We start from the raw sequence: 16,150 nt of genomic DNA on the forward strand, positions 1-16,150 counted from the left end.
GGTAGAGAAAATCACCAGAATGGTAAGTAGAGCCATTAAAGAGGGATAAACTGCCACACTTTTTAGAGGGGCAATGGCTGTATTGTTTTGAATATGGTTCTAGAACTGGAAAGAGAGGTTGGAGTAAATATATGGGAGCAGACCATAAAGTGGAACATGACTAGATATAGTGACCCATGTGAAACACTCATAAAGACTGCAGAACTAAAAGAGGAGTTGGAGAGAAAAGTGTTAAATCCCCCAGAGCATGGCCTCAAGGAAAGAGGGTCCAGTGTATAGATCAGGAAAGAAGACAATTTGGAGTGAAGATAACTATTTAGATGGATCACTAAGTTAAATCTCTATTCCCACTTTCTCTCCAGTCTACAGAATCATATTTCTAATTACCTGCTGAATATCTCCACCTAAATGTCCCAATAGCATATGGAATTCAGCATATACAAAACATTCCCTCCAAATATGTCCCTCCCCCAATAATTTCCCTATTTCTGTTGATGAAATCAGTGTATTCCCAGGTCCCCATACTCTTAGCTGTAGCCATCTTTAATTCTTCTTTCACCTCCAAATATCCAATTATTGTTATGAAAGTCTACCTCTAAAATATCTCTTCAATTCATCCTTCCTTCCATTTCCCCTTCTCTTGCCCAAACTTAGGCCCTCTTTTCTTACTGCCTTGACTAGTTTAATAGCTTTTTATTTTGTTTTCCCTTTGCCTATGCTTATTGCCTCAGTTTCTTTTTCTTGTTATTGATTCAGCTAGCATTTCTGAAACTATATCAAATATTAATAGTAGCATTGAACAAACTGAAAAGACCTCTCCTGTCTCTGTTTTTGTTATTTTTCTTTTTCTGTCATTTCTGATTATTCATGGCCCCTTTGGAGTTTTCTTAGTAAAGATACTGGAATGGTTTGTCATTTCCTTCTACAGCTCAGTATGCAGATGAAGAAACTTAGGCAAACAGGATGAAGTAATTTGGTTAGGATCACACAGCTAGTATATGTCTGAGACCTTATTTGAACTCAAGAAGATGAGTCTTACTGACCACTTTGCCACCTAACTAATATTTCTACATTTTCCTCAGATAATGCTACTTCTTTGGATTTAGTTAGATTATATTTGACATATTAAGAAACCATCCATTTATTACTATGCTTTTTTAATAATTTTAACCTAAAGAAGTGCTATATTTTTGTCAAAACTTTTTTCTGTATCTAGAAGTAAGTCTTATATTTTCAAAACTCTTACACAGAAGAACAAGAAATGTGAGTAAATTCCTCACGTTGACCCTCTGGAAAATCACTTTCAGGATTCAGGAAATTAAAAAAAAATAAATCAAAGGTCTTAGTGGACTGAGTTCTGTATAATAGTGTTATATAATAGCAAAAAAAAGAAAAGGAAATCTAATGCAAATTTAGGTTGCATTTTAAGAGAAATGTATATAAGATTAGAGATGTGATAGAGTTCTAGGCATCAGTTTAGGAAGGATATTGATAAACTGGAGATCATTAAGGGCAAACAGGATATTGAAAGGCCTCAGGTCCATGCCATATGAAAAATTAATTACCAAGATAAAGTTAAAACGAGTGCATAATTTAGACATAAAGGGTCATATCATATACAAATTAGAAAAGCAAGGAATAATTTATCAAGAAATGAGAGAGAGGAGCAGTGGCCCTGGATTCAGGAGTACCTGAGTTCAAATCCAGCCTCAGATACTTAATAATTACCTAGCTGTGTGGCCCTGGGCAAGCCACTTAAACCTCATTTGCCTTGCAAAAAACCTACAAAAAAAAAAAAAAGAAAGAAATGTGTGAGAGAGAGAGAACATTATAAGAAGTAAAATGGATACTGTTAATATTAAAAAGTATTTGCACAAACAAAACCACTGCAACCAAGATTAGAAGGAAAACAAAGAAGCAAATTTTATAGCAAGTGTCTCTGATAAAGGCCTTGTTTCTCAAATATATAGAGAACTGAATCGAATTGACAAGAATACAAGTCATTCACCAGCTGATAAATGGTCAAAAGATAAGAACCATCAGTTTTCAGAGGAAGGAATCAAACTATAATCTTATGAGAAAATGTTCTCTATCACTAGTTATTAGATAAATGAAATTTAAACAATTCTGAGCTGGCCCCTCACACCTATCAGATTGAATAATATGACCAAAAAATGATTAATATTGGAAAAGATGTAGAAAAAGTGGTACACTGTTAGTGGGGGTGTGAATTGATCCAATCATTTTGGAGACTAATTTGGAATTAAGCCCAAAGTGCAATCAAACTGTGCGTACCTTTGATCCAGCCATATTACTACTAGATCTGTATTCCAAAGTGACCTTAAAAAGGGGGAAAGAACCTATCTATCTATCTATCTATCTATCTATATACAAAGATATTTATAGCAGCTCTTTTTTATGGTGGTAAAGAATTGGAAATTGGGGAGATGGATATCTATCAATTGAATAATGACTGAATTAACTGTGGTATATGAATGTAATGGAATGTAATTGTATATGAAATGATGAGCAGACTGATTTCAGAAAAACCTGGAAAGACTTATATAAACTGATACAAAGTAAAGAGAGCAAAACCAGAATATTGTACACAGTAACAATGTGCAAAGATCAATGAAGAATAACATAGCTCTCCTCAGGAATATAATGATTCCAAAGGATTCAAGATGGAAAATGTTATCTGCATCCAGAGAAAGAACTGATGTAGACTAATTGCAGATCAATGCATACTATTTTCACTTTATTTTTTTCAGATTTTTTTTGATGTTTCTTCTCTCACAACATGACTAATATAGAAATATGTCTTATGTGACTGCATATATATAAAATTGCTTACTATTTATGGAGGGGTAAGTGGAGAGGAGAAAATTTGGAACTTGATTTTAATAAATGAATGTTAAAAATTATTCTTTACATCTCATTTGGAAAAACAAAAGGCTATTAAAAATAACAACAAAAAAGCTATTGATGTATCTTCCACCCCTGAGAGTCTGTGTAATTCTATGATTCCATGTACTCTTAAGATATAATGTTCTATAAGCTACTCAGAATTAACAGGTATTAAGAGGTATAAAACCTATAGATGAGAGAATAACAATGCTGAACTAATAACATATATATAAATAACAAAGATCAAATGCTATCAATTTCTAAGACCAATGAACAATTAGCAAATTTCTTTTCCTCTCTTTGCAAATTTAAATAAATAATTGTACATTTCATAAAATAGTTAATTGCTTAGATTACAGGTTCACGCTTTGATGGCCAATTACTGGCATCCATTAATAAATGTGTTTAGATTTAACAAATGTGTTTGAATAGCACAAATCTTACATATCATACCAGGAAATCAAGTTGAGTTATCCCTTTCCTGTAGTAATACCCTATCTGAGGCATTGCTTTAACTAACAAAGCTTCAAGAATAGAAGTAAAAAAATATAAGGAGCATGTGTCACACTTAGTCATTTGCTAATTGTTCCTTCAGTGAACGTTGATCAATCGTAGCTTTTACCTTCAATCCAAATTTTTTGATTTACTCCTGCTTAGGATCAGAATTCTGCCAACAGTGATATAGTCAAGCTTCTTAAAGAGATTCAGAAAGCTAAGAATATTCTCAGCACCATCAAAAATATGTACCAGAGCAAGACACGTGAAGTATTCACCAACATGGCCCGGGAAGTAAGTTCAAATTTTCCAAGGAAACTTTTGCATATCATGGGATATCTCACCCAGAAGGACTATGCACCATATCATTTTGTCTTAATAGAAAACACAACTGTTGACAATGCAAGTTTAATAATGATACATATGGTCAGCTAGGTGGTGCAGTGAATAGAGCACAGGCCCTGAAGTCAGGAGGGCCTAAATTCAAATCTGACCTTAGACACTTAATAATTACCAGCTGTGTAACTTTGGGCAAATCACTTAATCCCATCACCTTGCAAAAAAAAAAACAAACCCTAAAAAAAGATGAATACATATATTACTCATCCTCTATGCTGGGGCAGCTAAATTGTTCAGTGGATCGAGGACTAGCCTTGGAGTCAGGTGGATGAGAGTTTGAATTCAACCTCAGACCTTTGATACTTATTAGCTGTGTTACCTTGAGCATCTAGGGCTATTTCTGGTCGCCCTGATTCATATCTAGCTACCGGACCCAAATGAATTCTGAGGAGAAAATGAAGCTGGTGACTTAGTACAGCACCCCCTCACTGAAATCCAATTTATGCACTTATCATGGTATCACCTTCTTGATATCATGGCTGTCTACAAGAAGGACAAACATCATCATCATCATCCTGGTACATGCAGCTTGGTGGTGTAGTAGATAAGACTCTGGAGACAGGAAGACTCATCTTCTCAAATTCAACTCCTGCCCTTAACTTACTAGCTGTGTGAGCCTGGGCAATTCACTTCACCCTATTTGCCTCCATTTCCTCATCAGGAAAATGAGCTGGAGAAAGAAATGACAAAACATTCCACTATCTTTGCCAAGAAAATTCCAAATGGACAAAGAGTAAAACACAACTGAACAACAAAAACATTGGAGCATTAGTGAACATTTTAGAGGGTGAAATAGCACTGAACTGGAAACTTGTGTTCCAATCTTGACTCTGCACCATGTGTTCATAGTCAAGTTAGTTATCCTCTTTGATCATCAGCTTCCTTATCTTTAAAAATGTAGTATCTTATGGGCAGCTAGGTGTGGAAGTGGATAAAGCACTGGCCCTGGAGTCAGGAGTACCCGGGTTCAAATCCGGTCTCAGACACTTAATAATTACCTAGCCGTGTGGCCTTGGTCAAGCCACTTAATCCCATTTGCCTTACAAAAAACCTAAATAAAAAAAATGTAGCATCTGGACCAGGAATGGAACTCTTTGCTACTAATCCCAAATAAATTGGAGTTATGGTGATGCATGTTTTAACCTTAGAAGTGGTTATAACATAGCAAAGAACATAGAAAAAAAATGACCCAAAAAAGTAAATAATGAGGAAGAAATATGAGAAGATAGATATATTAATGCACTGTTGGTAAAGCTGCAAACTGGCCCAACCATTCTAGAAAGCAGTTTGAAACTATAGCCAAAAAGCTATTAAATTGTACATACCCTTTGATCCAGCAATACTATACTCCAAAGACATCAAAGAGGAAGAAAACCCATATGTACAAAAATATTTATACAGTTCTTTTTGTGATGGAAAAATATAAACTAAGGAGGCACATATCAAATTGGGAAATGGCTGAACAATGATTGAACAATGAACTATGAAATGCTATTGTGCTATAAGAACTGATAAAGGGAATGGTTTCAGAAAAACCTGGTAAGATTTACAATAACTGATACAGAACTGAAGTGAACACTTAATGTAGTAATGTTAATATTTTAAAGAGCTTCTGCTTTGAAAGACTTGGTAACTCTAATCCAAACAATGACCCACCACAATTCCAAGGACTCATGATAAAACATCCTTTCCATCTCTAATAGACAGCTGGACTCAAAGTGCAGACTGAGGCATATTTTTTCTTACTTTTTCTTTCATTTTTTTTTTGTTTTTGAAATGTGACATGCAGAAATTTGCCTTGCCTGACTGACTACACATATTTATAATAAATTTAACTTTTCTTGCCTTTTCAAAGTCAAGAAGAGAAGTTTGAAACCAAAAATAATAATAATGAATAAATGGAATTTTAAATCTTATTTTAATAAAACTGAAATTTTATCAAATGCATTTTTATTTATAAAATTGAATTCTGAAATTGATTTTTAAAAGAGCATAGTAAATAAATAAGACTTTATGTTTCTTTATCATGCACATTTTCTAACATAAATATCAATGATGTTAGGGAAGGAAGTAAAGAAAGTACTGGCAATAAAGTTATTGTGTAGGCTAGGAAAATAGGAGTGATGACTGTACTAGACTTCCCTTTGAGAATTCTAGTACACCCTAGAAAAGGTGAGGTGGAGAGGGTTGGGCTAGAGGTAGTTAGCTTAGAGATTTACCAAATAAGGTTTCTAAGTTTATGGGTAGATAACCAAAGTAAAAATTGAGGATTCTTGGATTTTTAAGTCCCTCCTAGCTCTAAAATTGTTTGCCTTTATGATATTTTTATGTTCAATTTAGATTTCTGCAGAGTTTACAAAATTACCCATATCCAGTTTCTTACCCAAGCCTCCAAAGCATGAAAGCCCCCTCATAATTAAAATTCCCAACTTCTTGACCAGAACTTCTGCAGAATGGCTGAAGACAAATGGATTGAAAGGTATTTTCGTCAAGAGTAGACACAAATAACTAAATGTGTGTATTTATGTATGTATGTATGTTTGTATGTATATTTGTCTGAATCCCGAATACTGTCTTTACAGCCAAGAAGTTAAGTCTTTACCAAGTTTTGGCTCCTAATACATTCTCTCCCGTGGAAGAATTTGTGCCCATTCTCCAGAAAACAGTATCTTCAACTATCCATAAGGTAATTTAAGACAGCCAGGATATAGTAATGGAAATAATACTGCATCTGGTTAGACAGCATGGGTTCAAATCTTGACTCTGCTTCTCACTATATGTGTGTAGCCTTGGATAAGTCATTTAGACTCTTTGTACTTCAGTTTCCTCATCTCTAATTTTTCTTCCAACTCTAAATATGACTGCCTGATTTTATAGAGAATGGTATGCTCCACCAACTTGAAGAAAAACATCTAAAAAGAGCACCCTTTTTGGTAGTTAGATGCTAGCTATACATTTTATCCACTTGTCTCCCAGGTACTCCTTTGCTGCTGATCCCAAGGAAGGTAAGCACATGATAGTGATTGCTAAAATCTCAAATGTGGTTGCAATTCATTTTCCCACTTCTCATCATGATATGAAGAGGCCAGTACACAAGTAAGACTTGATCCCATTTTCCTGTACTCTTCCCCTATCTGCAGAAATCAATAATGCAGTTTGAATGGCATGATGGAACCATGAAAAATATACATGTGGACGCACCCCTTCTATGTGACTATCAGGTTAGTGACTGGCTTTTGACCTGATCTTGATACACAACCACATACAAACACACACACACACACACACACACACACACACAGAGTAGGAGAAGGCATTCACTTAAGAAATAGAAAACACTGGCAGAAATCATTTATGCCTTGCAGAGAGAGTCCTGTTTTCACCAACTTTATGTAGGAAATAGGACTTTCTCAGAAAATGCCTTTTGGCCCTATGACCTGTTTGTCACCTTCCTTGCTGTTGGAATAGACATGTTTCCCCATTGCTTTTAGTTGTCTTTTCTTAACTCAAGATCAACTTTCCCAACTTTTTCATGTAGGTGTTGCAGTGCATACAACACTGGGCCTGAAGTCAGGAAGACTTGAGATAAAACCAACTTCGGACATTTATTGGCAATATGACTCCAGGGAAGTTATTTAATCTCCATCTGCCTCAGTTTCCTCATCTGCAAAATGGTGAAAATAATAGCATATATCTTTCAGAGTAATAATTGTAAAGCACTTAACTCAATGCCTGTAACATATCAGGTATCATAAGGAGTATAATAATAATAATAATAATAATAATAATAATAGCTACTATTTATACAGTACTTACTACTGAGTTAAGCATTTACAATTATTATCGAATTTGATCCTCACAACCTGAAAGACAGGCAATATTATCACCATTTTACAGATAAGGAAACTGAGACAAAGATTAAACAACTTGCCCAAAGTCATTTTAGCTAGTAATTGTCCAAGAACTGATTTGAATTCAGGTCTTCCTGACTCCAGAACTAGGTCTCTACCCTCTGTGCTTATTCCCTTCTCTCCTTGTCCCCAATGGGAATATTATCATCATTATTATTTTATATAAATATTTTATTTGTTTTCCAAATACATACATGGTAGGGCCTATCATTTTTTTTTTTGCAAATTTTACAATTTTCCCCCTCCCCCAAGAGAAGGCAATCTGATACAGTCTTTACATTTGCATCCATGATATGCATAGATCAAAATTCAATGTGTGTTGCACCATCATCATCATCATTATTATTATTTGCAGAACTATTAGTACAATACCTGAAACCTGATCAGGGAAGTCTCCTTACCCAATCACAATACTTAGGCCCCCTCCCAGATCTCTTATTTTGCCTTCTTTGCTCATCGAGTCTGTCTAACCTGTGGGTTTGTAGAAGCAGCTCAGCACTGCCATAGGGGTATATGAGCAACGGATTGAGTGGCTGTCCAACTCCAGCAGGAGAATTTGGAGCACAGTCTGTGAGAAAAGGTATTTTCTTCTTTGTGGTTTCCTATCTCTTTCATTTTGTTTAAAAAAAGACAGTACTTTATACATGGTGAATTCTCATTAAAAACTTAATTAGTGGTAGTTAACACTTTTATCATAGGGTAGCTAGGTGGTACAGTATCAGACTTGGAGGTGGGAAGACCTGAATTCAAATTTGACCTCAGATCCTTGCTGGTTGTGTGACCCTGAACAAGCCATTTAACTCTGTTTGCCTCAGTTTCCTCATCTGTGAAATAAGCTGCAGAAGGAAACAGCAAACCACTCCAGTATCTTACCAAGAAAGCCCCAAATGAATTCAAAAGGGATTCTTAACCTGGAGACCATAGATAGATTTCAGGAGTCCATAGATTTTATGAGGGGGGAAAAACTGATACAATAATAAGGTCAAGCACTCTTCCATAGAGATCATTACCCCTAAAGTCTAGTCAGGGGAGAAAAAAGAAAAGGAAAATGTGAAAGAGAAAAAAGAAAAATATAAGATGTAAATAAGCAGAAGAATAGGGGAGAGTTGGGAGAAAAAGAAAAGAGAAATGTGTGTACATATGCAATATATATATATATATATATATACATATATATATATATATATATTAATGTCACAAATTGCCTTCTCCAATCCTTTATTCATCCTTTTTACTCCATTTATGTTTATCTACCTCAGTTTCTACAACTGTAAAATAGAGAAAATAATAGCATCTACCTCCCAAAATTATTGTGAAGATAAAATGAGATATTTGTGAAGTGCTTTTGCAGACCATAGTATACCTTATAAATGCTAGCTATTTTTATTTTTATCATTACTGTTATAAGATCATTGACTCCTACGACTCTGATCCAAGAAAATGGAATTCATTTTACCCATTTCTATGGCTATGACCATGTCTAGCCATCCTTGTCAAAATATTCCATATTTTAAGACTTCTTGGGGAAGAGGTGATAACATCCTCCTTAGGTCACTTCAAATATTATTGTCATACTTTATTGACTTCAAATTGTACAGATTTTGGACTGTGCTGAGCTCAGCTCATGAAATTCCCCCTGGAAAAAATTTAAATAGTAAAATGGAACAAAATAAACATTAGCTGAGAGATTCAGTTCTCCTTTTAAAGGTTGTATTTCTTTTTAGGGTGGTTATTCTAGTGGATGTCTCAGTGACCAATTCCATGTACATTATTCATATCCAACATTCCTTAAGACTTCTGCTTGAAGAACAACTGTCAAACAAGGATTGCTTCAACATCATAACGTAAACTTCTGATAATGGGGATGAACTTGCTATATTCAATGGGAGAGACTTTGTACAAAGAGATTACTAGCAGCAAAGATGAGGAAAGTGATAGATATTAAAAGGACGCAATGTCATATGATGGCTATCATTTTATCTGATTTGGATGATATCATTTTATCTGATTTGGATGATCTCATTTTTAGCTTTGAATAATTAAGTGGTTGCAGGACTCCATTGGGGCAATGGTGATAAGTGGCCCCAAAACACACTACTTGATCAACCAGGATAAAATGTAACTGAATCCCATGGCTGGGTTTGTTCTGATGACTCCTTTTCTACAATATAGACACAGATGGGCAAAAGGTTCACACTTGCCTTGCTTCATAAAATCATTTGTTTCAGACCATGAATCTAAATGGAAAATATTCAGAGCTCATAATATTGCAAACCTACAGTTGTCTGAATTCCTGCATTATTCTATTTCCAACCAATCTCAATAAAGTCTCATAGTAAAATCTCAACTAATTCAGCTAAAGAATTAAATTCAGCTAAGATTTACCCTCCCCCCAAAAAAAGTCAAGAAGAAACTATTTTTACTATGTTCTAATTTAATGAAACAAATAACAGTAAAATAAGCTTGTGTCTTATTTTTTCACAAAAAAAAGCAGTACATAGGCTATGTCCTAGAATCAGCATATATCCAATCCAATCTCCTATACCTTTTATAGCTAGCATCCTATAGAATGATTCCAAAACACTAAGTTCAACAAAAAAAAAATTAGATATGCTCAATCAACTGAATTTACAAACAGGAAACTCGTGGATTTTAGATTCTCAACAATAATTATCTAGACCCCCTTATTCTCTTGTGGAATCAGTTTTATTCTGTATGAATATGTGTGTCTATGCAAGTGTGCTCACTTAAAAAGTTGTTTTAGGGTGGCACAGTGGATAGAGCACCAGCCTTGGAGTCAGGAATACCTGGGTTCAAATCCGACCTCAGACACCTAATAATTACCTAGCTGTGTGGCCTTGGTCAAGCTCTTAACCCCATTGCCTTGAAAAATCTAAAAAAAAAAAAAAAAAAAGTTGTTTTAACTGTTGTAGGAACTGCTTTTCTTTCTTTCTTTTTTTCTTTTTTTTTTTTGCTCTAAATCAGGCATTGCAACTAGGTGGCACAGTGGATAGAGTTCTGGGCCTGGAATCAGGAAGATGAGTTCAAATCCATCTTTAGATACTTACTAGCCTCATGACTGACCAAAGTTCTTAACTTCTCTGTTCTTCAGTTTCCTCAGCTGTAAAATGAGTATAATAATTGGACCTACCTCCCAAAGTTGTTGTGAGGGTCAAATGAAATATATCTAAGGTTCTTAGAACAGTACATGTAGTAGGTTTTACATAAATATTAGTTATTATTATTATTATTATTATTATTTCCCCTCTTAACCTCCTTTAATGCAAAAAAATGCTCCAAAACTATCTGGAAAGGGCAGCATGAAGCAGTGGATTATCAATACATGCTCCCAACCAGAAAGACTTTTGTTCATGTCTCTCTTTTGATGCATCTTGTTTGCATGACCTAATCTCCCAGAGCCCTGGGAAACTTGATGGCTATGAGTTGCAGAGGTGTTGACCTGAATTGAAAGGAATCTGCTCACCCTGGAGTTCTCTCTTATACTAGTAAAATCACTGGTTCAATCCCTCTCTCTATCATTTTAAATAGTTATCTACCTTCTCTTTCCAAAATGACCTTTGGCATACTCCCCAAGAATTTCAAAAGATGAAAAATAATAATTGCTATTCTGCCTATCACACAGGATTTATTGTAAAGACTATATGAGATAAATTATAGGAAGGGATGGGAACTGGTTTCATTGTTAGAAAATCCCAAGTAAGGAAACTCTCTCTACCAGTGCAGTTCAGCACCTAGTCTGCAACATAAAGTCTCATTACTAGGGTCCACAGCCATATATTGGTCCAACCAATATGGTCAGTATGTGTTAGAATTGGGACCAGATTCCAGATCTTCCTGGCTCCAAGAGTGACTCTATTTACAATGTAATTCTATTTCTAGAATATATATAGGAAAAACCCCTTATAAGAATAATGATAATGATAGTGACAGTGTTGATGCTGATGCCGATGATTCCCTTTGAAGGTTTGGAAGTAGAGTTGAAAGCTGGAGGCCTGAGATGGTTCCCTTAACTGAAGAGAACTTGCAAAGTGCCTGGAGGTAAGTAATAGAGGGAAGATATGTAACTTTTTATTTGTTCTTGGGATGCCCAAGCTTGAACCATTGTAATTTGCAATCCCTAACTTTACCTGGCCATCTGTCTCTAGCAGGCAATAGAACAGAAAGTCACCTTCCCCAAACCCTCTTTTTTCAGTCCTCTCTCCACCCATAAACATTCTATTTTTACTCTCAGCTCCACATTAAAAATTATATTCTCTCAGCATCCCCCTCTGCATCCTGAACTTCTTCATCTCTCCAGCTGGATCCTCTCCCTGACCTGCAATGGCAGCAGAAATGTCCTCAGTGCACTGAGGAAGGCAGTAGAAGTAGACTTCAAGGAGAGAGACAAGCTCAATTCACAAGGAATCTACATCTTCACTGGAGGAGTCCCTGATCAGGAAATGGTTTGTAGGATGGGTCCTTTAGACCTTCCAGGACTTGTCAATGATGACTGACCTACAGGTCATTCTAGAGACTACTACAAATGGTGGCAAGCATCTCCTGAAATGATCATGAATTTGTATATATGAATCTAACTCCCCAGACTGGTGGAATTTAAGACAGGGAAATCTCACATATGGTATTAGACCTGGCTTTCAAAGATACTTAGATATTCATTGTCCAAACATTGTCCTCCAAAGTGGGGAATGCCTCACTGAACCTGATAAAATGGAAATTCTGGTCTTCTCAATGAAAAGGGGAAAACAGAAAGACCAGACAAATGAAAAGCTTTTGTTTATTGGAACTCATGCAGGTTTCTGGGAGTAATTCAGAGGCCAGGTCAACAATACTTAATTCTTCTGGAATAATCCAGCTCCAGGCCTGGATCAGTTATTGTTATAAGAGAGGGTAGGACACCAAAGCCTCTAGGCTATAAGTCAACCTGGCCCATTGTTCAGAGAGCAATGGAAATTAAATGGGAAGGAGTATAGAGATAACTGAACCCAGCTGTTGGGTCAGACTGCCCAGATGCTTTCCAAAACTAGAAGAGGGGAATGTGTTTTTCTTCTTTCCCATCTTTTCAACCAGAGTGATTTAGAATTTCTTCTCAAGAGTTTGGCTTTCCTTGAAGCCACCCTTGAGGCATCTGTTTGAGAGACCATCTAATTTGATTCGTAATAGATTCTTCTCCAAAAATCCTTCCTCCCCAGGAACCAGAGGGTCTTTGGAAAACCCCCTACTAGCCTCTCTTCCACTTAGGTGTTGACTCCTTATTGATTAACTGGCAAGAACAATTATATCTCCCTTTCCACCCTGTATTCAGATGGGGTTGGGATGTTCAAATCCACACTCCCCAGATCTATTTATCTTTCCACAGCCCAAAGTCAGTGCCTATGTCGCTGAGAGCTGTGCAGGCTGTGATCTGAGGATTCATGTTTGCCTGTTCCACATCAATGAGCTAGATATGGATGGCACAGTCCCTGCCCGCTATGCCAGCAAGACTGACACAGCCTCTGCTTACAAGGAAGTCACTCATGCTTCTCATGGGAGATTCCACTGGTTTGGTGACACAGGTTAGTGAAGGTCTTGGCTGCTGTCTCCTTTTTGGAGTTCTCTGTTTTTTATATAGATGAGTAATTAAGTTAAAAACTGTGCTTGATTAAAGTGATAACTTCATTCCAGAGCAATGATGTATTCCAAATAGACTTGTGAGTGAGACACTTCTCTAAAAATGAAAACCTTACCGGCATTATCTACTGGAACTATTAGAATCCCATGGTCATGTGCTTCTTGAACACATGTCCCACAAAAACGTATGAAGTTGGAATCTTTTAGCTTTGGCAATTAGGCTTTATGGCAAATTGAACCCAACTCACACTCTTGTGACTGTCATTGAAGACTTGAATATAAGTTTCTTAGGTAAACAAAATCATAATACACCCTGCTCATATTGAGGAAAAATTTTAGCTCAAAGACAAATATGCAAATCATCATGCATCATCAAAACAGAAATTGATTCAATACTTTTTAAGTATTTAATTTTAACAACTGTTAACACTCCCACTCAGCAAGGTAGGATAGAGATACCCTAGGCTGCAAGCAGCATCTGTACTAAACATATTTCAACCAATCAGGAATCACATCAACCTTTGATATAAGTAGTTTGCAGCCCAGAACTGCCTCTCCTTGACCTTAACAAGCAGGAAGATTTTATAGAAAAGAGACAAACAGGTTGAAGTTAATGAGAGGGAGACACCATTATCTGTGTGTGTGTGTGTTTGTGTGTGTGTGTGTGTGTGTGTGTGTGTTGTATAAACAGAAAGAATGAGAGGCTATGTAGTTTGAAAGGAAAATTCCACTAGGGAGTCCAGATAGAGTAGTAACAATAATTTTCTTAAGTTCCCTTTGGACCATGCCTGTGAAAGAGTGTTGAAATTGCTCATTAAGAAGAAAGAATGAGTCTCTGGAGCTCACAACCTTCAGAGGGAAAGAGAAAAATGAATATATCTACATGCATATATGTATGTGGCTATAGATATTGATATGTACTAAGACTTTTGGAAACCCTGTGTGTATGGGGTGTGTATGGGGTGTGTGTGTGTGTGTGTGTCTTTATGTAGAGAGAGAGAGAGGCCCTCATAGATTACCTTCTGCCAAATTCTGACTTGTGAGTTACAAACTGAACGTGCATTTTTTTCTGGGTCTGTTTCTCTTCATATCATTTTGATCCTAGGTAGATTGTGGTTTCAGAACTGTCAGTTTATGCAGTTTGTGTTCATGATATCCAAGAAATAAAGTAGTCATTAGATTTGTAATCAGTCAAATAAAGGTGTTTCCTTGTATTTTATTTTTAATTGATATTTTATTTTTCCAATTAAATGCTATGAAAGCATTCATCCACATATAGATGCATATTTATAAGTTACATAATTTCCTTCCATCCTTCCTTCTCACCCCTCGTCCCTCAGTGGTAAAACAATCTGGTGAACATTGTACATGATACATTTTCGTCTTAACATGTTTACAAATTAGTCATTTTCTGTATGAGGAATTAGGACTATGAGAAACGGAAAAAAAAAGCCATGAGATAGGAAGGAAAAACATAAGAGACTTTTTTAAAAAGTGAACATAGTGTTCATTCAGATTCTGTAGTTTGGGGTTTTTTTTTTTTGTTTTATTTTGTTTTTCTTCATCTGGATGTGGATAGCATTGTCCATGAAAGAACTCCCAGGGTTGTCCTAGCTCTCTGAACTGCTGAGAGGAGCTATATCTATCAAAACTGACCAACTCACAATACTGTTAATGGGTACAATGTTCTCTTGGTTCTGCTTCCTTTTCTTAGCATCAACTTGTGTAATTCTTTCCATGCTGCTCTAGAGTTCAACCATTCATAATTTCTTATAGAACAACAGTACTCCAAAATGTTCATATACCATAACTTGTTTAGCCATTCCCCAGTTGAGAGGCATCCCCTCAATTTCCAATTCTTTGCCACTACAAAAAGAGCAGCTATGAATATTTTGGAAAATGTGAGACTTTTCCCATTTTTTATGATTTCTTCTGGATGTAGTCCTAGCATTATATTAGTATTGCTAGATCAAAGGGTATGATCAGTTTTATTGCTCTCTCTCTCTCTCTCTCTGTCCCAATTTCTTCATGTATAAAATGTTAATTATCATATCTACCCTACCCATATCACAGCGTTTTGTTGGTTGAAATCACAGATGTGAGTGTAATTGGGAAAATATAAAGCCCATTTCAGACCTGAAAGAGATCTTGGAAATCATCCCTAATCCTAAAACCTAATGTTTCATTTCATGAGTAAGGAAGTTGAAACTCTGGGAGTGGAAGCAACTGGAAGGGGATCACAAAGCTAGTTAGTAAGAGCTGCAACTAAAATCCAGGGCTGCTGATAACAATCAGCATCTGTATGGTGTCTACTATGGGCCAGGTATTTGCTCCACACAACAATCTTGCAAGATAAGAACTATTATTACCCTCTTTTTACAGTGGAGGAAGCTAAGGCAAGTAGACTTGCCTAAGATCACACAACTACAAAGTATTTGAAGTGGGATTTGAATTCAGGTCATCCTGAGTTCAGGTCCATTTACATCCACTGAGCTGCCTCCTGTACTTTTTCTGACTCTAAATTAAGTCAAAAAAATGTATCACATTATAATTAATTAGTCATCATATCAATAATAATGATGATGATGATATAACAGGATAAGGGCTGGATCTGTAATTCTATTATTAGTGCAGGGAAGTATCTTCTCTACAAATTTATGGCCTGTGTCATTCTTTTTATTTGTATTTCTGGTCCATCTAGTACCCAGCACATCATAGGTATTTAATAAAAATTTATTGATTGATTTGTTAAAGGTGAAACTTGAAATAGGGTATTCTTGTTTTGACATAGTCTTTCATATATCCTGATA

The 16,150-nt window shown here is 36.0% G+C and overlaps 1 protein-coding gene across 6 annotated transcripts in view; it reads left to right on the forward strand.

The window, feature by feature from the left end:
- Positions 1-16,150, forward strand: part of VWA3A (von Willebrand factor A domain containing 3A) — an 85,454-nt gene that overhangs the window by 43,789 nt on the left and 25,515 nt on the right. For 5 of the 6 annotated variants that reach the window (XM_074200594.1, XM_074200592.1, XM_074200598.1 and 2 more), the window contains 9 exons: positions 3,565-3,696; positions 6,142-6,280; positions 6,384-6,487; positions 6,942-7,022; positions 8,198-8,292; positions 9,437-9,556; positions 11,697-11,771; positions 12,031-12,175; positions 13,090-13,285. In XM_074200594.1, the coding sequence (XP_074056695.1) occupies positions 3,565-3,696; positions 6,142-6,280; positions 6,384-6,487; positions 6,942-7,022; positions 8,198-8,292; positions 9,437-9,556; positions 11,697-11,771; positions 12,031-12,175; positions 13,090-13,285 (1,087 nt within the window). The remainder of the gene's footprint in view (positions 1-3,564; positions 3,697-6,141; positions 6,281-6,383; positions 6,488-6,941; positions 7,023-8,197; positions 8,293-9,436; positions 9,557-11,696; positions 11,772-12,030; positions 12,176-13,089; positions 13,286-16,150) is intronic. The other variant, XM_074200593.1, reaches the window with a different exon arrangement.

The sequence above is a fragment of the Macrotis lagotis genome, chromosome X, assembly GCF_037893015.1.
Source record: "Macrotis lagotis isolate mMagLag1 chromosome X, bilby.v1.9.chrom.fasta, whole genome shotgun sequence".
Lineage (NCBI taxonomy): Eukaryota > Metazoa > Chordata > Mammalia > Peramelemorphia > Peramelidae > Macrotis > Macrotis lagotis.